General features: G+C 42.2%; 2 protein-coding genes across 3 annotated transcripts in view; both read right to left on the bottom strand.

Moving 5' to 3' along the window:
• Positions 1-22,096, bottom strand: part of LOC124302430 (uncharacterized) — a 190,934-nt gene that overhangs the window by 115,961 nt on the left and 52,877 nt on the right. The gene's annotated exons all lie outside the window — the stretch shown is intronic.
• The window catches only part of LOC124302535 (uncharacterized), a 39,341-nt gene continuing 28,467 nt past the window's right edge, over positions 11,223-22,096 (bottom strand). The window contains exons 2-4 of one of the 2 annotated variants that reach the window (XM_046758807.1): positions 15,028-15,262; positions 14,411-14,834; positions 11,223-11,529 (exon numbers count right to left, since the gene is read on the bottom strand). In XM_046758807.1, coding sequence (XP_046614763.1) covers positions 11,509-11,529; positions 14,411-14,834; positions 15,028-15,260 — 678 coding nt within the window. In that variant the 5' untranslated portion in view covers positions 15,261-15,262 and the 3' untranslated portion in view covers positions 11,223-11,508. Of the gene's footprint in view, positions 11,530-12,872; positions 12,961-14,410; positions 14,835-15,027; positions 15,263-22,096 lie in introns of those variants that run through there. The other variant, XM_046758816.1, reaches the window with a different exon arrangement.

Below are 22,096 nucleotides of genomic sequence, written 5' to 3'. Positions count from 1 at the left end.
AAAGTGTGCCAGTGGATCAAGGTGAATGGTGAATTCCCGATGGGGTATAACATGAGAAAGTTGGAAGTGCGGAGAGATCGATCGGGGGATGAAATTATTTACCTCAGCAATGAAACAGCCGAGAAGGCTAAAAACGACGATAAAACAAGGTGGAGGGAAAAATTAATTTAGAAATTTTTCAGAGTATTTCAGGAGACAGAATTTCACCGTAAAAATTATTCGGGTGAAAGATTTTCGGTGAGGAAAAATTCCGTGCGGGATGAATATCGGGAGAAAGAGATGAGAGGAAAGGAGGTCTGCACGGATCAGGTCGCGGTGAAACGAAACACGAAACGAAACACGAAACGCTACGCGGCTCGTCTGCGAACGGATAAAAAAGTTTCGGACAAGATCAGTTTGACGGAAAACGTCAATTTCTCGACTCTCCTTACGAGGAGTGAAGAGAGTGAAAAAAAAAAGCTCCGAGGCATCGGATCGTTTCTGTTATTCCGATATTTCAAGGCTTGTTAAAATTATCATCCCACCGTTCGCCGCAATTTCGATCAGCTCCGGCTGCGGCTATCGTTTGGACGTGAAGGAATCATCGATTGATCGACTAATTCCTGAAAGCAACGGGGTGTCCGCTCGGATGGAGTTGCAACCTATTGTCATCGGATTATCGACTACAGGTTGCGATAAGCGTAGATAACCGCTGCAGTTAATTGTTTGCAAACTTGATATTATATATCTGTGTATATACGTGCATTATATATACTATATCATACAAATTCGTATCGATTAGTCTTCCTATTCGAGCTGTGTCCCAACAATTCTGGTTCCAGATACGTTAAAGTTTGACGAAGAAGAATCTATTTTTTCAAGAAGCAACGGATTGAAGGCAATTATTTTTTTCACTTTACTTTATGTGATATATCGTTTGTAAAACGCCCCATTCTGCAGAAATATTATACCTACCTTTCTTGCTAGTCAATCACGGGTGTATAAAATATAAACAACAACTTTACAGAAGATGAGGAAAATTTTTGAAGGTTCTTTTTTTTTTAACAAAATAAGAGAACCTTATTCCTGATACAAACGTACAAAATAATTACCATTGCAGTGTTTAATTTGGTCAAGTCAAATTGGTTTGTGATTGTACCAATTATATTGATCACACACGGTTATTAATTACTCAGTAATTAATCAATCTCGATACTCGTTGGAAAGCAAATTGAAATTCCGGGGTTGTTTGATGTTCGAATCATCCGATAACACGCACGCTATAGTATCCGAACATATCGTGGATATTTGTTTCGTCTCCACAATGGTGAAAAATTTTATCTATTTAATTCTATCAGATTCGTTATATTATCGCAAAAATATTCATATTACAATAGATTCAGAATTATTAACGCTACAGATAGGTTATACGACAATTGTCAGCATAGAAAAGTCAAAATATAGATTCATCGGAATGAACGAGCATAATGCAAAAGTAAAATACCTGCACATTTTATCAATAGAAATATAAAATTTCTGTCGATTCAATACTTGAGCTTTCTTTACTTTGCATTTCTAAATTTTGACGTTTTTATACTTCGGCTTTCTGTCAATTTTAAATTTCTGCAAGATAGATTTTCGCTTTTTTGTAAGAATTCTCCATTTCGACGCTTCTATTTTCTAATCCTTCGACATTTTTACCCCCATCCAATTTCATCCACGTCACTCCGAAGCTTGTTCGCGTCTCTCTGACTACGGCGACTATAATCTTACGTCTAAAACTCAGGAAGGGCGTTACACTGCCAGTTTGTAACTCCAGGGACAATCGTGAAAAACGAGCAACGCTTCACCGGCGTCTAGATTCGATCGGCGCAACGATTCACTCACCCGAGAAAAGAAGATAAGAATGACGTTGAGAGTTGTACAGACTCCCTTTTAAATCTACATCAGGGTAAGATGTTAAACTGTTTCGCCGCCGTCTCTTTCCTATCCCCGTGAAAAAAAAGCACAGCGAAATCAATGAACAAGAAAGAAAGAAATTTTAAAAGTCATTTATAAACGAGATATAAAAGTCCACGCCTTAATCGCACAAAACTTTTCATTTTTCAACAATTTCGTTGTTTAATTCGCTTTCGTTCGTCGTACAATACGCGGGGTATTTTAAATTCGAATAAAATAACACATTTCCATATCACGAGCAAGCGATAAAACATAGCGACAGACGCTCGCTATAGCATCAAGTTAGAATACTATATATTGTATACACTTGTACACACCGTTCATCTCCGTAGCCGTTGCACAACGCGTGTTCAATTAACAAAACTTTACGGCAAACAAGTCGACGCTGAAGTACCTATAGAGAGCGGTACCAATTATATTCTAGTCAACGATGCGACTAATGTTTCAAATTTCTACATTCACGGTATCCATGTAATTATCCACCGATAGTACAACGTCAAAGTTTCGCTCAATTTTCCCAAAAGTTTCTTCACCTTTGGCCTATATTTTCTCATACGTTTCAAAAAACTTACCTGAAACAAAGATGATAATACAAATCCACGTCTGTAATTATACCTTTTTATTTGATTTTTTCGTTTCGCTTTTTTCATTTTGCGAAAAGAATCGAGGCTCGAAAAGAACAAGTACGCAGATGTAATACACAGACGTGGTAAGAGAAGTTTGACCTGCAGGGACAATATCTGGCTAAAGATACATTCTTACCGTGAAAATAGGAAAAACTTTCGCGTTAAGAGCTGTACAGGAAAAGTTTCTATATCTGTAAACGGGGGTACGAAATTGGCACGCTGCGAACAACGGACGTGGGGTGTTATTATTTCTTATCTGCGGGACAGCGGACTGCCACGCGGCTGCAGGGTTGTACAGTTAACCAAGTGACGTAAAGAGACGCTCGTTTAAGTGCAACGTATCATTCTGAAGATAGTGCGCGCTTACCTCGTAACGATTATCTTCCGACGGTTAATTAACCCTTAGGATACAGTGACCAACGTGAACAGAGAGCCAAGCTTGCTCGGATATCTCAAATTTACATGGATCTGTACGTTAAGGGGTGAAATTAAAACGCCATCGAGAAACATTTCATGTCGTTTCAACAAACGAATCAAAAATCGTTCACTTTTTTGATCGTGATCGTGTGTTTATTCCCGGAAGGTTATTATTCCCAATGATTTACCAATTGCCAGAGTTTTTCATTCAGGCAATGAAAAATACGTACAGGTAAAAGGAAATATCAAAGATCGCGAGGGAACGGAAGACACGCCGATAAAACTGAGACTGAAAATATTTCGCAGAGTCAAACGTTTCGTTGAAAAAACAACACCGACGTTCTCGATGACGATGAAAGGAAGGTGGTCGATACACTCTACCATCGGCAATTCCCGCTGATCCCCGAGGTAAAACAATCGCGTCCCGTGGGTTCATCAATATTCCTGGTTGCGCCAGGTGGTGCAGAAGTGGAAGAGATTGTACAAGTTTCCTGTACCGCGGTATCATTCTAGCAGACTTCCCTGGACACCACGGTGAAAATCCGTTTCGCGAACAACGATTTTACGTCGTTCCGTCGTTTGGCGAGGAATCCGAGTTATTCGGAACACGGAATTCGGGGACCAACGAGTTTTATCAGGGCTCTTAACTGGTCGGCCCGAATAAACTGAACAAGTCAGATGTGATTGATTTACTACACCGTAGGAATGTCGTAGCTTGTGAAAGCCGAGGAAGCCGGCGATGGTAATCGTAGATACACGAGGAAACGAAACGAGGGGATAACGGAGCCAAGGGACAATAGACCTGCAGTCTTGGAAGTTATCAACAATAAAACAAGACCGAAGGAATATCAGGAGCAGATGTTCAGAATTGAATTGCCCATCGACGACGACAACTTCGAGTATAACGGGGGAGGGAAAAAAACTTTTACTCACAAATGACGTTGTCGAATGGAAGGTGGAACGAAGAGTTAAAAAATAAAAAAAAAGAAATACTCAAGGAAACTGCGTGACCCCACGATTGAGATTATAATATAAAAGACCAAACACGAGGAGGAATCGGAAATTGAGTGAGGTGAGCATTTTCTATTCATAACTTTAGACACCTGAATAAAATCGTCCAATTTCCTCACTGTTATCGTACTACAGCGGGGATATGAAGAGAAAACTTTTACACGGGTTACACGGAAAATGAAGAACTCGGGATATTTTCATCTTCACGCTGCACCGGCCACACCGCGGAGCTCGGTAGTAAATACGGAGATGGTCGCGTCGCATGTTGGTCACAGATGGCGAAAATATAGCTGAACGCGATTCGCCCGGTTCCTTAATATTCTTCTCTACCTCGCTTTTCCTCAAACCGTACTGAAATTTATTTGAACCCTTGGTAAACTCGTCTCTTCTTTCGTCGGTCAGCAAAATTAATCTCCTCAAAGGTTGGAAAGCATCATCAACGGAGAACAATGCGAACGAATTATTTCCACGGGATCGTTAGTCAACGAAAAAGGGGGTAACGATTTTGCAAGAATTGTATCGAGCTTATGAAGAAATAACATTGAAAGCCAAGCACGTGACAGAATTGCGACAAATGGGAAATTTCTGCACGTAATTAAGAATGTACTGACTATACATTCTGAAAAAAAAGTAAGTCTCTTAGACAATATTGAATGCTTTTTAATAGAATAAAAATCGGATAAAAATCAACCACAATAAATACGATAAGGAAATTAAATTTGAATAATAATAATAATACCCAAAAGTTATCAATAAATCTCAAAATAATGAGATGATTCTTTAAAAACTGATGTCTATTCAAAAAAATCCACGAATTCATTTCACAAAATAATGTTTCAAAAAAATTTGTTAAACAATGCTTTGTATAAACAATTTGCTGATAACTTTTGGGCATTATCATCATTCAAATTTAATTTTCTTATCGTCGTTATTGTGGTCGATCTTTTCCCGATTTTTATCTTATCATAAAGTATTCAATATTGTCGACGAGATTTACTTTTTATGTAAGAATGTATAGCCCGTACATCCTTAACAAGGCCGACTCGATAAAAGACCAACTTCATGTGCCGATGGCGTTGGAGGTAAACGGGAGCTCCGTAAGACTTTTGGGGGTAGATTACCTGCAGACACCCAGTGTGTATTGGCAACGGCGTGAAAATGCGCTGGTATGTTCCTGAGTTAAGCACCTAACAAGTGTTGTTAAAAAACGGTGAAGACTCGGGAGGAGTTCGTTGATGAAAGAATGAGAGGCGAAAATTGATACTGGTTCCAAATAATCGAGACCGCTATTCAAGTTTCGAATCGGCGTAACTCACGCGCCTCGATATTTCAACGAAAATCATTAACGGTTGATCGGAGGAAATCTCAACGTCTGTCGACAACAGAAGGGTTCTGTTCTCAGGCTGAAGCTAAGCCGCGGTAACCGAATCGCTAAACACGAGCAAATGATCATCGCTACATAAGGAGAACGCGACAGATTAACGGATCTAGGACTACCCAACCCGGTTTAAAACGGAGGATCGACTCTTACCAACGGCTTATCCATCGTCTTAGGTACCCTATGGGTAGGTACTAATTCGTATTGGATAAACACAATTCGTTCGGTACTAACTCGCCGTACCTTATTCATCGAGACGTCGTATTCAGCTGCGAGAACATCGTTTGCCTTTGTTGCGAACGGTGAGGTAGTTTCAACCAGGTTGAAATTTTAAAGGGATCGCGTATAATAGCTACGCCAAGTGAATAACCGACCGCGGTCCGTATTTAGAGACGAACGTCCGGACGAAGCTGCGGATGGATATGCCTACCTGACTAATTACTGATTATTAACGAGCCGGTATTAATCATCCCCGAGATGCAATTAAGGTGGCACATGGACGTGACGGGCTTTGATATTCCCAGATCGATTTTGTATTCTCTCATGGCGAATTTTGTGGGTTAACCACCGTCAAGATTGCGGTGAAATTGTGTCGAATGGCGATTCTTTGAATTTGATAGTCGCGTGCCGTTCGCTAACTTCTAAATAACCGATAGAAAAATAATGAGGCAGTTGATCTGTTTCCGACAACAATCAATCGGGGAAATTCATTCGACCGAAGCCAACGGTTGTTTGGCAGCAGCGCAAGTCCGCGGTTTCGGTGTTTGTTTAATCATTCAACAACGATGAATGGACAGTGGATCGAACAAATTACTATAACCACGGTGTCCAAGAAATCAGGGTTTCAGGTGTATGTACCCAGTCTTCGTTTCAGCAAACAGCTATTTCAATTCAATTCATACCGACCCCGGGACCGAAAGTAATTATACAGTTTCCCAATTAATTGCGGTTACAGATATCATGTGCCAGAACTCGGTTTAATACGAACTCTCTGGTTGATCGATTCAGACTGGCCACAAAAATAATTACCCCGCGGAACAGTTTTCGGATGGATTTGATAATTTCAACTGTCTTTAAAAATTCAGATAATGCTTTGTTAGCTTTGAACATCTTTACTCAACTTCGCTGAAAAAGCTCACAACTGATTCTTTTCGTCATCCGACATCGATACGAAGGGTAGCAATTCACTATTTGTGAATAATTTAAAGTACGCTTTCGATTCTCGTCGATGGTTCGAAGACGTGAAAAAATATGCGTTATCTGCGAAAGCATTTCGGTGTTACGTGCATTGCGATATCGTAACGCCGGAGGAAACATCCGTTGAGAACCAACAGTTGGTCTTATTGTTAGTATCACCGAACCGGATCAATTCCAGGCCGTTTGACATTCATCGTGTCGTTTTGCCCGGAATGGTTGATTAAAATGCCGAGAGAATCTACCGCGATGGAAGCGTTACAGAAGGATTATGGGCGGAAGATATTTCAGTGAGGAAGAGCATTTTTGTGAAGAATTGGTGCGATATTCAAACGAGGGAATGTGAAGCTCCGTCGCTGACAGTTGACGAATACGATCTTGAGAATTGTGTTAATCAAAGAGAAGTATTTGAAGCTATAATTATACAAGGGCGTGGAAAGGTAAATTTTTCGAATATTCGAACTCAGACGCTAGAGACGGAGAGAAAGAGAGAGAGAGAGAGAGAGAGAGAGAGAGAGAGAGAGAGAGAGAGTGAAAGAGAAAAAGTATATAAATGCGGAATGAGGGAATGGAAAAGAAATGTCCCACTTCCAATCGAACGGCAATCCAACTAACCCCAATCCCCAATTCACACCCAAGTTAACGAAATAAAAACGAGTCCGCAGACGCACTATAAATCTAAGATAACTTGAATTTCGATGACACAAGATTTTCAGTCAGCAAATGATTGCCGTTGCTGACATTGCTCATATTAATGATGAAATGGGAGTCAAGTCAAAGAATCGTTGAATGCAAATTAATAAAAATGACCAATGACATGAATATCATCGCCATCGATCAATTTCATAAAATAGAATACCTAAAACGCAAAGCCTCTAACCAATCATCTTTCTCTCCTTTATTATCTCTCTTTTCATTGTTATTGTGCGCCTTGTTGAAGGGAGGAATTCAACTTGGGTACACGCGGACTATACTCTGATTAAAATATCTCGGAAAGGGGGGATAAGATTCCTTGGCCGAGGTAAGGAAGGAGCACGTAGTTAAGGAATCAGTGTAGGTAAATTAACACGAAGCTGTAATGATCCCGAGAACTTTTGTCCGTATAGCTCTCGTGCTGAGCTGTTGCTGCTTTCGTTGCTTCCTTGGCACGAAATAATCAGACGGCATCTTAATTACGGTACTATAATTATTCAGCCCTTCCCATAGAATATTACAAACTACATACTTTGCCAGAATCTCGGCTGGGCCCATCTATCTACTCCTCTCTCTCTCTCTCTCTCTATCTCTCTCTCTACGCTCCAAACATTTCACCTCTGCAAAATAAAACGCGACTTGGGAATCAACGATAATTACAGATGGCACGGTGGGTTATAACGACAGATCAACGTCCGAACGACATTGCCAGTACAACGCGCAATGGGAGAAAAAACAATCTGGTACAAAGAAATGATCCGAGCAAAAGGCGTGGCAATAATTTATGAAAAATCCTCCGCGGTGCTGATGGGCAAAATTTACACGTTTCCCGTTGTGTATACGCATACGAACTGGATCAGCGAATGTGTGCCGGCGTCTTGCTAACGCAGGCAAGGCAGATAAAACAGAACTGGAGTAAAAGCTGAACTGGCTCACGCCAGTCTGTGTCCGTGCCTGTCTTGCTGTGTAAATGTACGTGTGTAAAAGAGGAAGAATCGGTGGTGGGTTAGCGTGTACTTGACGGAAATAGATCGATTCCTATTGACCTGAATAGCTAGGATTGTCAGAGGAGGGTGTGTGTTGCACGGCATTCGAACGGCGCGGATGTAGGTACACCGTGCTTTGGTAGAGAGAGAGACGAAAGAGGGTGGGGTATAGTGGAAAAAAACAAAAAATAAAAAAGGTAGAGAGAGAAGAACAAAACAAAAAACACGAGAGTAAGCGAAGGGAAGCGATCCTTTCAGGATGAAATTTCTAGTCTCGTTTTAGATTCGTGATTTATTATTCCGTCGACGTTGGATAAAATGGAGAGAAAAAACGAAACTGCCGGACCGCCGTCTGAAGTTCGGCAATTCTGCAGAGAAGAGATTTTCGCGTAGATAGCGAAGGAACGACTCATCGCGACTTACCCAAAGAACGTAACCGACAAGTCCGGTCAAGAAGGCAATCATTAATCCGTAAAGAGTTGGCAAAGTTTCAGCCTCACTTCCACCAATATTCTCCATATTTCACCCCCTCCGTGTCTTCCTCTCCCTTTTCTTTCCTCTCTTCTTCTTCTTCGCTTCTGTCCAACGACGCCTCGGAACGAATTATCATCGATGATTGAATAAACGATCGGCAAACGTAACTCGAAAAAATTCACAAATCGACACTGCGCAATTACTCTCTACGGATAATATATTTTCAATCACAGCGTCGCGATTTTTTCACCCATACATGGAGGAGGAATCGTTGTAAGGGGATAAAACAAAACCTCGTACGAAGGATAAATAAATTTCATCGCGAGCTGTAGGCGATATCGTTGAACGTTAATCATTTCACGATGAAAAAACAGCGCGCGCGATATAACCTATGTTTTACTCCCTGACGAAGAAGTTTCCAAATTATTCACAACTCGGACGGTATCCAACCGTTTGATTTATTCGACCGGATTCTCCGCCGTACGTAATACGACGAATCGGGGATAAACCGGCACAATTCGCGGGGGGGCTCGATCGCTTACTGCCAACCCAGTCGTGTTTTACACCGTCAAAGACCAGTTGACGCGGAAGTTCGTATTAATAGTACGACGCACAAGTGGCCGGGCTAACTATACACAACTAGACCAGAACCCGGACGAATCCGAACCGATCCTTGGCGAAGGCCTGTTCCGTGAGTGATTTCAATCAAATCGAATCTGCGTCACCCGATAACGAGGCGAAATTTCAAGATGACAATAAATTTGGAAACTTTTAAGCCTCGAGGAAAAATGTTAAGGATAAAGGTGCAGAAGTTGAATTTCGAATAGAACGAAGAAGGCGGAGGCAAAAGAGCTGACGTCTTTCAAAGACGTGATCAGCCTACTGCCGCGAGTTATAGGATTTCTGTCATCCGTTCCAAGATTGTACTTTATTTTTCACGACAGGCTGACATTCGTTACATTTCCTTTAAAACATGTTACATCCGCCGTTCTATAATCGAACCGTATATTATAGATAACAGAAAATTTCTCGCTATTATTTATTACACCGACTGCAGTGCCTCGGCACTCTCTAAATTTCAATTGGTAAAAAGTTATAAATATGTCAGTGCGTATACACTGAAGATTCGGTGACTTTTCACTGATTTCCAGTGCATATGGGGCATTCCATATCAACTGGACCAACGATAATCCCTCACCATTTTTGATTTTCTTCGGAACATTAGATACGGTGCTTCGATCACAAAAAAGGACTTCTTGTTTGCTAAAAATTTTTCCTACAGCCGTTAATTTTTCATATTTATTCAAACCTATCTAAGAATTGTTATTTTTTAAAAATCTCGACAAATTTTCAAAAATTTTAATACTCATCCCGACCGTTGTGGTGCCCGTATTTTATTCCTCTTTTAGGATATTCGAAGAACGAAGTAATTTTCACACTTTTTACAACATTCTTCACCGTAGAGCGTATAGACCGAGTTGGTAAAGCATTGTCACGAGGGAATCCGCGGATACCTGAAAAGCAGGCAACTCTGAAGAACACCACAGCTCGTGTAACATTTCAAGGGAATTTTTTGATCCCGTACTGTTATTACCGTACTTGGTAGCCTAGTCTTTTGTGAAGTACGATAAAGTAGAATACAGACTCAGCGAAAATAAGGCGTGCACCTCTAATAAATACTAAGGTACGAAAATCAACGATCCTAGATGGAGCAGTTCCACTCCACGAAGAAAGATCGGATCATTGATCGAGGAAATTTATTTATCCGATCGCGTAATAAAGCTATTGACACGATAATCAGATGTTGAATTGCTCGCGTAAGGTGTGACATCAGAAATGCATGTCCTTGCAAAATAATCAAATTTTTACACATCGACCGAACACAAGTTTAACTCCAGACGGGTTGTTACAGGTGTAGACGCTTTACGATTCTGTATATGTAGTTGCGTATACCGCGCATATACCTAAGCCTGTAGGAAATGGCAATCTGAAAGCCGATCAATAAATCCAATTAAATTTCGAAGCGTGGCCACACCGCGTGGACCATCAGACCGGGAACCCGAAGCTACCAAATTGCATTTTATGCATGAGCGTTGAATATCCTGCAGAATATTGCGGAACGAAACGACGTTCTGGATATACGCGCCCACCAACGCGTACCGCATTATTTAATACAAATACAGACGCGTATGCACGAGCAGCTCACACGCAACGAATATAATACAGGCGCGTCAAATACATACATCAGTGGATTTTCATCCGGCGTCAGGAGCGCTCGGCTGTACGTTTAAATTCCAAATCCGTTTCTGTCAAACTTGTCATCGATGAATCGATTTCTAATATCAAACGACGAAATCTATGCACTTTGTCGAGACCATTTTTCTTTTCTTCTTTCACTCTTCATTCGTCACAGTTTGCGGGATAGTTGTCGAAAGAAAATGCAGCCGAGTCGCGCAAGGCCAGAAATGAAATGAAACGAAAAAGAAAACAATATTCGGAATAATTTTATTTCAAATTTACTTCTCGCAAGCTCTGAAATTACCAAACACAAATTTTCTCAGCAGATGGTATATTATTCTGGAGAATCGATGTACCAAAAGAATATAAATCCTATCCGTACCCAGGTTTCTTGAACAATTTCAGGACCCTACAGGATCCAGCAAAGCCGTCGGCTGGATCAAAGTTACCGACAATCGAGTCAAGGTCTCGCGGTTACCGACTGCGCAAAAATGACTGCTTCTCCCGCATTCGGTCAGAGCTTTCGTAAGCTGATGCAGGATACACGTACTCTCTACGAGCTCTTCTTTTCCATCTGTAATAAACAATCTGCATTGCCGACTCGTTCGCGGTGGGATTGATTTTGCACAGTAGTGTTAATTAATGCCTTGAGCTTTCGGCAAACTTGTATTTCGTCCGAAAGAAAATCCGAGTTCGATTGTATACGAATTATGTGACAATGACTGGCGATACAGCCGACGTGAGACTTTGGGAGTCATTGTCGCGTAATTCGTACAGAATCGAACTCGCATTTTGTTTCGTTCCGACAACAATTTGGCCTTAAGAGGAAGACACTACTGAAAATTACTTTACAAAAAAACCTGCTAGTCAAAATTCGACGAACTGAGTAAAAGAAGCTGCGAAAAATTGATTGTTGGTTAAAATCACGCCTCAAGAAATGAGTGTGATGTATGATTCACGATTTCTGTTCACACCTGCACAGTATCGCATAAGTCAAGCTTGGATGGGTTGAAACGAAAGAGGAACGAGAGAAATAGAGAGAGAGAGCGAAGAAAAATGAGCTTTAATGTACGCGAGAAGAGAAAATTAGTAAAACGCTATTACCATATTCGAAGTATAAATACGAAGGCAAGTATTCACAGTCCCATGGACGGGTAAAAAAAGAAGCTACTGCACCGACTCCTCAGACCGCGAGGTGGAAGAATTACGGTAACGATAATGGACATATTTCCACGTATCCAGGTATCGAGGAACGTGTTAGCGTTCTAGTGCGTCTACGAGCGTATTATAGGCGCCTCTTATACTGTAACGCACGTGGCTCGCACAGTGACCCGAATTGAATTCAACTATTCCACTAACACCGAGCATCACGATCTTACGGGACTAATTCACCATAGCGTCCTACAAGCGTTCATGTGCCGATCAAGGTAGCCGGTCGGTCTCCTTAAAGGCCTTGTACCGAAAGAATGAACGACCGAATGCCACGATGCGTGGGCGTTGGACTTATTGTTAATCGTGGAGGCAACGTGCCGAAGCTCACCGCACGTCTACGAAGAGCAGAGTCCATAGAGATCGCGACTTCGTCGGCACTCCGCACAAACGGTGGAATTGATTTCCTTTCTCGCCTCCTCTTCCGCATAGTTTCTTCGCGGTTGCGAGCGTACGAAAATCAAATTACGAAGTCTGACCGCGATTAGACCAAAAGCATGTTACGTTACAGCGATAAGAAAAACAAAAAAGAAAAGACCAGCTTACAATGTGCGCGCCTACAATTAGAGCACGATGATAACGAGTTTACGGACACATGGTGATAAAGAGAGACGAGAAGGGGAAAATTCACGAGCGAAGGAGGGAGGGAGGGAGATGCGAGTCAGGACTCATGGCTAGTTCATTATCGTAAATTGTGAAAATAGTCGCGGTGTGTTTTGCCAGTTGCGAGATTATGCGAGCGACCTACACTTCCAGCACAACCCGGTGATTTTCATATCACGTGACTGATCTAAACCTAGGAAAAAAAAGAAAAAAATTATATAGAACGTCAAAGACTCGCAAGTGATTTATTTATTTGATAGGGTAACGAGTATTGCGTACATTGAGAACATGTGCTGACATGAGTTATGCGACATCCGAGTCGAGCTAGGCGATCCGGTGTCTGGCTCTTCTAACGACGCCTAATCAAGTGTAATTAGATTCACTAGATTCAAGTTTGCCGGAGTCTGGTATCTCGGACGTGATGGTCGAGTGCGTAAGGAACAATTCTCTATTTGTTGTTAATTTCTTATTTTTAATTCTCTCTCTTTTTTCTGCACATGTACGGTAAAACTATCAATCCTTAGTAAGGTCGCGATCCTTGCGCAAAACGAGACAGTCTGTCGTAAGACGATAATCATTTCTCTAAAGCGTTTCATCTTTTTTTCAACACTTGCCAAGCGACCATCGTACTCTGGTTAAAAATAATACGCGTAACACGTTATATACATATACATATATGTTACTTATGTAGACTAATCGCAAGGTAAAAGAAACTCGGAACCGTCTTTCACGTGTATAATGTATATGTATTGAATATTGTACACACGTGACGGATAAACGCGACTACAGCATCCTGAAACTTTCTTACATTAGGTATAGTCGGTTGTCACGGTTTGCGTCGACCAGATATGGTCACGTTTGTGTATTTTCTACACGATTCACCGTCGTCGTCTACTTCGGAGCCGAGAGTAACTCGAACGAACCTTTCCTACTATGGAAACCTGGACTCGATCGCAAGCCGCTGCTATATACGAGGTTTTCTGCTTCTTCGACGGGAATTAACTCGGTGGATCTATTCCATCTTGGAGGAGAATAAAAACAAGAAGATGAAGGAAGGGTACGATAAAAATCCCAAGAAAAAACATAATCGATCGTATAATGTCCGAACACACGTGTCAGGCACTACAAAAGACACAAAAGTATACCCAACAGATATAGACCTAGGCGTGGGATTCGTGCAGAGTGATCACTTATCTCTTCCTAATTGGCTTCCTCGATTCCGGTTGTTCGATACGCGCGTGTTTGTCGATTTATTACACGACAAAATACGCAAGTTCGATTCACGCAACCTTTTCTACAAACTGTTTGCGGATTTTCCTATTTCAGTTTCATCGAAATAATAGCTCCTTGGTATCACGACGTGTATAACAATATAGTGTATACTAAACAAGTTGTCGTAAGTTGCCAACTACCGAGTAAAATTCACTTCGACATTCTACCGATCGATAACACGAGGTATCGATTAACGCACCAATTGGACTGCGTGCATCGTGAATTTTAGATCCTAGCGTTGGACAATCGCATATACAGCATACGAATGTGAAAAATAAAATATGAACCGAACCTGTCTTAAGGAAAAGAACAAACTCGGATGACAACGAAGAGATCGATCCGTATATGTATTTTCTTACTGTGTAACTTACCGCTGAGGTGGTCGTTTGGACTCCGGGTACCTTCGACGAGTTGGAACCGGTGAGTCCGAGTCCTCGAATACAGTGTCGCCTGCAGTCAGGATCAGAGTCCTCGCATATCGGACATCCCGGCAAAGCGCCGCCCCGTTCCCTGAGCACGTGACTGCTGCTCGTGTTAGTCGTGTATCCTTGATCGGAACTTGCGTTAGAATTTGGCCTCGATTCGTCGGAGCTATCAAAGGGCTTGAGATTCCGATGGTTATGAATAATTCCAACCGGTTCCCATATCTCGCTCGTCGACGACGTATAAAAGTTGTTCTCTTTGGTCTCTCGGCTTCGTTCGTCGACGATTTTCCCGCCTCTAGCCACCGTCACTTCTTCCTTGGTAACGACCGACGATTTAACGCTGAGCGATGTCTCGAGACGCACCGGCGCCCTTAAAAATTTATTATTCCCCATGATAGAACAAACGAGCGCGTAGAAATACGGACTTGCGCAAGCGATCCTGAAACGATCGTTGTAAAAATCTATTTCGAATCAAAAACTCCCGTCCGCGTCAGTCTTCGGTCAATTTTCAACTGAATTTATCATTCGTACGCCAGTCAATTTCAACGGCTCAAATGTTCTACCTCAGTATCCCAGCTCTGACGAGTATCTGATTGAGAAGATCACAGGGGGGAACTTGTCCCGTAACCATGGCTTCCCTGATGGCGATCCCGTCGGGTCCTTCGAGGGCAATGGGAACCCCGTTTATCAGGAGAACCTCTTCCTCCCTAACGCAGGACTTCTTTTCACAGTCAACGACCTTCACACCTGGTCCGAGGATCGACTCGACGGTCGACTGGATCTCGTGGTCGTCCATGTCTGTTCGGAGAATCCGCAAACATTTTATACGTAAAAACTGCAAAACAACCTTGAAAATCTACACCGGGCCCTTGTGCGTGTAAGGATACAATACAAATTAAAGGATCGTCGATGGTCGGTAACAAGTGCATCGCGGGATGCTAGTCCGCGTTTCAGAGGGAGTCTGAAACCGGACGACGATGATAAAAGATGCGGATGAGAATTCCTTGCGCGACTCTTTTGTCGGCCGATAATCATGGGCAATGATCAGTCGCTAGACGGTTAATTTCCGGTGCAGTCACGACACCAAAGTATCTAGCCTCACCCGAGTCTTCACCTGCACCTGCTCAATCAAATACCCTTGGCATCGTCGTCGTGAAAGGCACACAGAGACTGCAGCTGAGGTCTAACTTACGTGACTTGAAATTTCACCAGGTGACGATAACCGCGATTCGTTGTAATCGAGGAATACCATCTATATTATTCGGCTGTACAATATTACACGCAACGCGTGGATGGAAAACGATCGTCGATTCTGTAAGGCGAGCGTGTGTGACGGATTTCTGGACGGAGGGGCGGAAATACGACGTTTCGGTTGGATCGAGATTAGGCGTCAGGATATCGTTACGACCACTGCGGATGAGATGTATAATATATTATATGTGATATTCCACGTATAAGAAAGGAATCAAGAGTGTCGAAATAGGAGCATCGAGGCACCTGCGAGTTCCTACAGTAGGTAAAAGTAACTACCCACCTGTACCTACTCCCGAAGAAACGGACGATCAGATAAATACGACGCGCGATATAAACGTAGACTAGCGGATGAGCTGTCCGGAGGATTCGGTGTGAATGTTTGCTTCCCAGATTAAGTTGGTTAAAGTAAAATAGCCTGCCGCGAAACGAGTAGGTGCCCTCGAGACATTTACTACCTGTCCGCCTGCCTACACTCTCGGCCAGCTTTTGACTATGGAACGACTAAGAACCGTCGAGTTGTACGTATAGAATGAAAAAACAAACTTCGGATGAGACGACGTAAGGATATATTATAGAAGGGAATAAAACTCAGGCAGCGCCACTCTTCTAATTCTTTTCCACCCCGTGCACTGGGCGCATGTTTGTTTAGGTCTTCCGTAAGCTCGCAACGCCTTGAGGAACAAGCATAGGTACGTACCTAGGTACATAACTTGCTATATATATGTATATATTTACGTACCCACGTTACGCCGGAATTACGAGCTCGTTACGAATTTAAGATAAAATGAAAATGATTTTTTGTTACAAAAGCGGCGTATAATACAAAGCGAGCTTTACAACTTCTCATATACTTGGCAGGGTATAGTATTATAATATAATCGTTGCAATTTTTATTGTTATTTTATATGTTTACTCCGTCGTAATCCAGCTGTTATAAAATTTTCAAAGGCCTCTTCTGAACATTAAAGGTCGGGAGCAAAAAAGCTTGAATCATTCATCGCCGGTGTTATGTGTTAGCGTGGCACTAAATCGCTATATCGTGGAATTATGGCGTGGGTACGAAACTCGAGAACCGGAAACGGGGTGAGTCAGATCGCGAAGGAAGCTTATCGCGCAGTATAGTAGGATATAAGGAGGTGAGAACCTGGGCCACGTCCCTCCGGAGAAGTAAAGCGTAATTGATAGGTACACCGTTTGCACGTACGGGATGAGAATGTTTTTTCCCTGCTTCGTATGATTTGCGACGGTGATACCCTTAAAGCTGGAAGTGTTATTCAAATACTGGCGGAATTTCAGCGGTTCAATCTTTGCCACGGTCAAACCCGAATCCGGTTACGAAAAGGGCTTGCGCAACGTAGCGTTATATACGTAGGTAAGCATATCAAAGGCATCCGGTATTGTTAGCGATTCTTTGTGTCACCTAAGGCGTCGCAACGCGAGTGCCTTAACAAGAAGTAATTTCAACGTTCAAACTGCGTCTTCCCATTATTACTGATTACAACCGCTTAGACGCCTCTCGTCTTGACGCTGCATCCTGCCTCTAACGTTTCTACGATCCAAAAGGGTATGGCTGTACATTGTCGTTATTCAAATTACTTTCCCCGCGTTCGAATTCACGTAAGATTAGAATCGTAAACTTGATTCGTTAATTGCCGCTCGACACTGAAGCTGTGTAGGACTATATAAAATGAAAATGGAAGCGTGAGCAGATTATCTGCAGATGTATAGGCACAGCGGTTGAACCCTTCATTCGGTAAAACAATGGATCTCACTTAAGTGTACGAATGAAAGAAGATAAGTATTTTTATGAGAGTGACATAAAAGCGACCACTGCCTTTCGGCAAATAATTTCACATAATTCTAGCCTTCTGTAACGCAGTAAAACTCGGTTCGATATACAAACCCAGATTTCAAATGTGCGCAATTTCAAATAAAAAAACAAACAGAAGAAGAAGAGAGCGAGGTAAATAACTATACATAAAATTTGCGAATTATAATAACCATAACACAAAGCGTGTACGTGAAATTGCTTCGTTAAAATTGCAAATTTTTCCAAGCATCCAACTATTTTCCACAGAAACTAATTTATACTTTACGTTGCGAAGCAAGTTGTTAAGGCGTATATTTTTTCAATCCTTTTATATTTGTTCTCCGCGGTATGAAACAACAACCTATTAAATATCCCTACTGCGCAAGTATAATCTTTAAGAATAAAATTGCATCAAGAATAAATGAGCGCATCACCGGACAGTTTGAGAGAAGAGAAAGCGAGAGAAAGCGATAGAGAGAGAGAGAGATAGAGTTTCATTTATTTTTCCACCTATCGCATGGTATCTTATACTCCAAAAATCGATCGACGCCCACCATCCCCTGCAGGCTGCAACGAATAACAGTTCATTACACGCGTAATATCCGCATAAAAATACACGCACTCAAGCATGGGTAAAATATCACCCAGAGTCGAGCCTAGAATTGGACTGCAGGGTGCAGGGGTGAGTCTAGCCGGACTGGTGCCTGCTGCAGGATGTTGGAGAGGAAAATGTGCGGGGGGCGAGGAGAGGGAGGGAGGGAGGGGGGCGGGCATTATAGTCTTGGGTCGTTGCACTCGGGGAAAAACACCCCCCCCCCCCCCCCCACTCTCGGTACTGCAACTCCACGAGGCATCGGTAAGGGTGGCGTAGAGGGGCGGTTAGGGGGAAAAGGGGGGATTGCGGTATGTCAGGGGAGCGATAGACGACGACCGAGGGATGAAACGTCGCCGCTACGACGGCCAGGGGAGGACGCGCGACGGAGATGAGCTACGTTTGTGACGCTTCAATGCTGTCATCCCTCCGTGCAGGATACGCAGAGGCTTTCGGCCTGCAACCCTCGGTAGGTGGGTACGTACATACCTGCATACCTATACATATATATGTATATATGTATAAATGGCTCAAACAGCTCGCGCGTGCTGCGACATCGTTTGCACCGATGACAATGACAGTTTGGTATTGTCGCAGGAAAGCTCGAACACTAAATCGTATCGTGCATAGAAACAATTGTAAACGGATATTGTTGCGTGTAATTTCAGCGCACCGAAAGTCAGCACTTGGAACAAGCTTATTATGAACTTATCTTAGTTCAACTTTAAAGAAATTTAAAGAAATTTTTTACAGCAAGGTGAGGTACGTGGTTATTGACATTTTTAGACCCAATTATTGACCCTTTTATTTCACAAAATTATAAATTTACGACACCACAAATTGTGAATTTTTCGATTACCAAAACCAATTTCCAGAGGGTTACAACCAGATACAACCAAAAAAGGTCAATAATTGGGACAGGGACACTCACCCTTCATGCAAATTCGTAAGATACGTATTCGGTTGGATTTCTTACTTTTACCGTACAACGATAATTTGCAAATTCCATACCGCATGAAGAACGCACCGTGATTCCACATCGTGAGGCATGTTCTGTACAACAAACAAGCACCAAGCAAAACTCGAAAAGAACAACGAGCGAATGCCGGGAACGACGAAGTTTCGAGAACACGTTTTATTCACTATCGTTAGCCGTATATGTTTGCAGAGAAGATAACCGGCAGTGTCAGGGTCCGGTGTTCAACCCCATGCAGCCGTTATCCCCTTCGAGCGATATGAGTACGAGGGTGAGGAGGACTATAAATTCAGGGTATGCGTATATTGCGTACGTGTTGTACGTGCAACTGTTTCATGGATGGTTGAGCTTCGGGGCATTGTGGGTACCGAAACATCTGCGCCTTAGCATCGGCAGTGAAGAAATAAAAAGAAACTCTCTCCTCGTGTCATGCCGCCTAAAGAGGCGAAAAATATCTTTTTCAATACAGGTTAGTCGGGAACGATTAAAATGATCGCCAGCGATATATCGATCGGTTCGATACGGCCCGATATGGATGAAAAAACGCGGTAATTGGACGATCAATTAATTAGCTGTACGACGCCTTAAAAGCGACGGATATCGAGAGGAAAAAAGTGAAATGTTTCGAATGAATTACGAGAGAAGCTCGCCCAGGCGGTGGTAATATTTTTGCAAAATATCTACGAAAGCCAGCGGTACTGAGAAGTGCGTTAAAATAAATAAACAACGCATATGGCTCGGATATTTTGTTGATAATAACGGTGATAATAAAAACCCAGTGAATAGTCTATCCTCAAATAGTCCAGAAAACCTTCGTGGGTACAGCGGAAGTGGAGATAAAATTTTTACTGTATTATGTTTAACGGAATCTGATGCGCAAATCCGTGTGTATATTATACGTACATATTGTACGCACTGAAATACGTTTTTCTATAAAAATTTCACAAGTTTTTCGTTTGCGGAAGTTGCGTTAAAAGCTCTCGGCTGTATAAAACCAAACAATAAATCTGACTTTATATAAGCCGGACTGCGCATTCGGGGCAAAGCAGCGAGTATAGTAAGCGCGGGGAGATTACGTCACGATCAAGTTAATTACGTTTTATTTGACAGACAATCAATCCTAATTCAGGTTATCTCTGTGAGTCATGAACGCCCCAGAGAAGAACCGGACCTGAAAGCGAGTAAACAGAGGAGAAGAAGAGGATGTATGGCTAGGAAAAAGAGTCCGAGTAACGATTTCTCCGATATTTCCTCGCGCAACGAAAGCGATTTAAAAGTAATCAGCAGGCATTCGATCATCGCGATTACTTGGCCTGCAGAGCACAACGGACTTACGTACGAAAATCCGAGATTCATGCCACACTACGTTTAAACCCTCGACGCATTGTATGCGTACGTTTATTGTGCATTGTATTCATACAGCGAGGCTTAAACGTACCGCGTGTAACGTAATACGCCATCATCGTGACGAACAATTATTCGAGAATCGTTTACGCCTTAATGACGGACAGACATTTTTTCCCGGATCTTGAATACGCGTAAATAACGCCGTGCTAAAAAGTCCGCCGCAAATCGAGTGAAACAAATTCATTGCACACACTGCAGTATCTCTACGCCACAAGGCTTTACAGCAAAATCTCATTACGATTCGTTCCGGGACGTCAACAATGTCAAATTACTGAAATCGCACACGTACGATACCGTGATATATCAACGCACGAGTATTATATACGTAGACTAATTGGAGACACCGCGACTTGCGTGAACGTACGCGAAGTCGCGAACTCGTCTAAGTTTAACCTTACAGACGCGTTGTTGTCGGCTGAGATGTGAACTTGAAAAAAAATGCTCGCGAAATGCTCCATTAATGATAAGTGCAACGCCGTTCACTGCTAAATTCCTAATTCGTACACGAACTAAAAATATCTCTTTGCCAACTTCTAACATTCTCATCGCCGTCATCCTCGAGCCTTAATTTAAGAGACGACTGCAACGAATTTACGTTCTATCCTTCATACGTGAAGCTGAAATTAGTAACGTTATCGTAACCAAACCTCAGGGAGAAAGTCATTATTTCGCAATTTTAGAACAACTTTCAAGAAGCTGACTTTCCAAGATAAGACTAAAGTTTGAACATTGCTAAAAGTGCGAAGTAAAAATTTTTCCTAAACCTGCATCGTTACGGTAACGTTACCAACTTCATCCTCGTCTTTATCTTCCTACATCCGCAGGGGTAAAACACAACGAGTTTACCTCTTCGCTGTTTGCATCGACAATCTATAGTCGAACGAATCGGAGCGAGAAAAATCAGTTCAAAGCTCGGTCCGGGCTCTTTGCGCGATTACGTGTGTAACTCACCGAGCGTGAAGCCGAACCTTTTCCTGTCGCTGTAACTTCGTCAAGTCCAACCTCTTTGTGTGACTCACAGTTGTTGTCTTTTCATTAATTCAGAGTTAAAAGAACAAAAAAAAAAAAAAAAAAACGATATAAAACAGCCGTACGTCCCATTCTCCGTACGAGACCCTGTATAGATACGATTTGCCAGCTGAATTATAAAGTTCGTTTATAAGTAAATTACCGTTGCATCAGACGACGTCGTATCGACGCAGCATTACTGTGGCATACGGTTCACTGCTAAATAATTTAGAAACATCACACAGCATCCCGTTCTCTAACCTTAATTGAAAAAGATCATCGCAAAGCAATAAAAATTCGATTCCCAACGTGGGTTTTTTGTAATCAATACCGGAATGAGTTCTTACATTGGTATTGGTGTTGGTACAGAAGAGTATTATACATATTTATATTATAGTTTATGCGTGTAAAAATATCAGGCTAATTCCAAACTCTCACGACAAAATTTATCGATGCCTTCGTTAAACAACGAAATCTCGGTGTCTCCGCAAGGTTTTCTCATTCCTAGCATCACGATGCTTCGTCGTCAATTCCGCTTCAGGCGGTTTACGATCTCGTACAACCGTGATCTAATGCGGAAAATAT

Source organism: Neodiprion virginianus, chromosome 1 (assembly GCF_021901495.1).
Source record: "Neodiprion virginianus isolate iyNeoVirg1 chromosome 1, iyNeoVirg1.1, whole genome shotgun sequence".
Lineage (NCBI taxonomy): Eukaryota > Metazoa > Arthropoda > Insecta > Hymenoptera > Diprionidae > Neodiprion > Neodiprion virginianus.
Note: the sequence above shows the minus strand (reverse complement) of the source record. Positions and strands in the feature narration are given on the sequence as shown.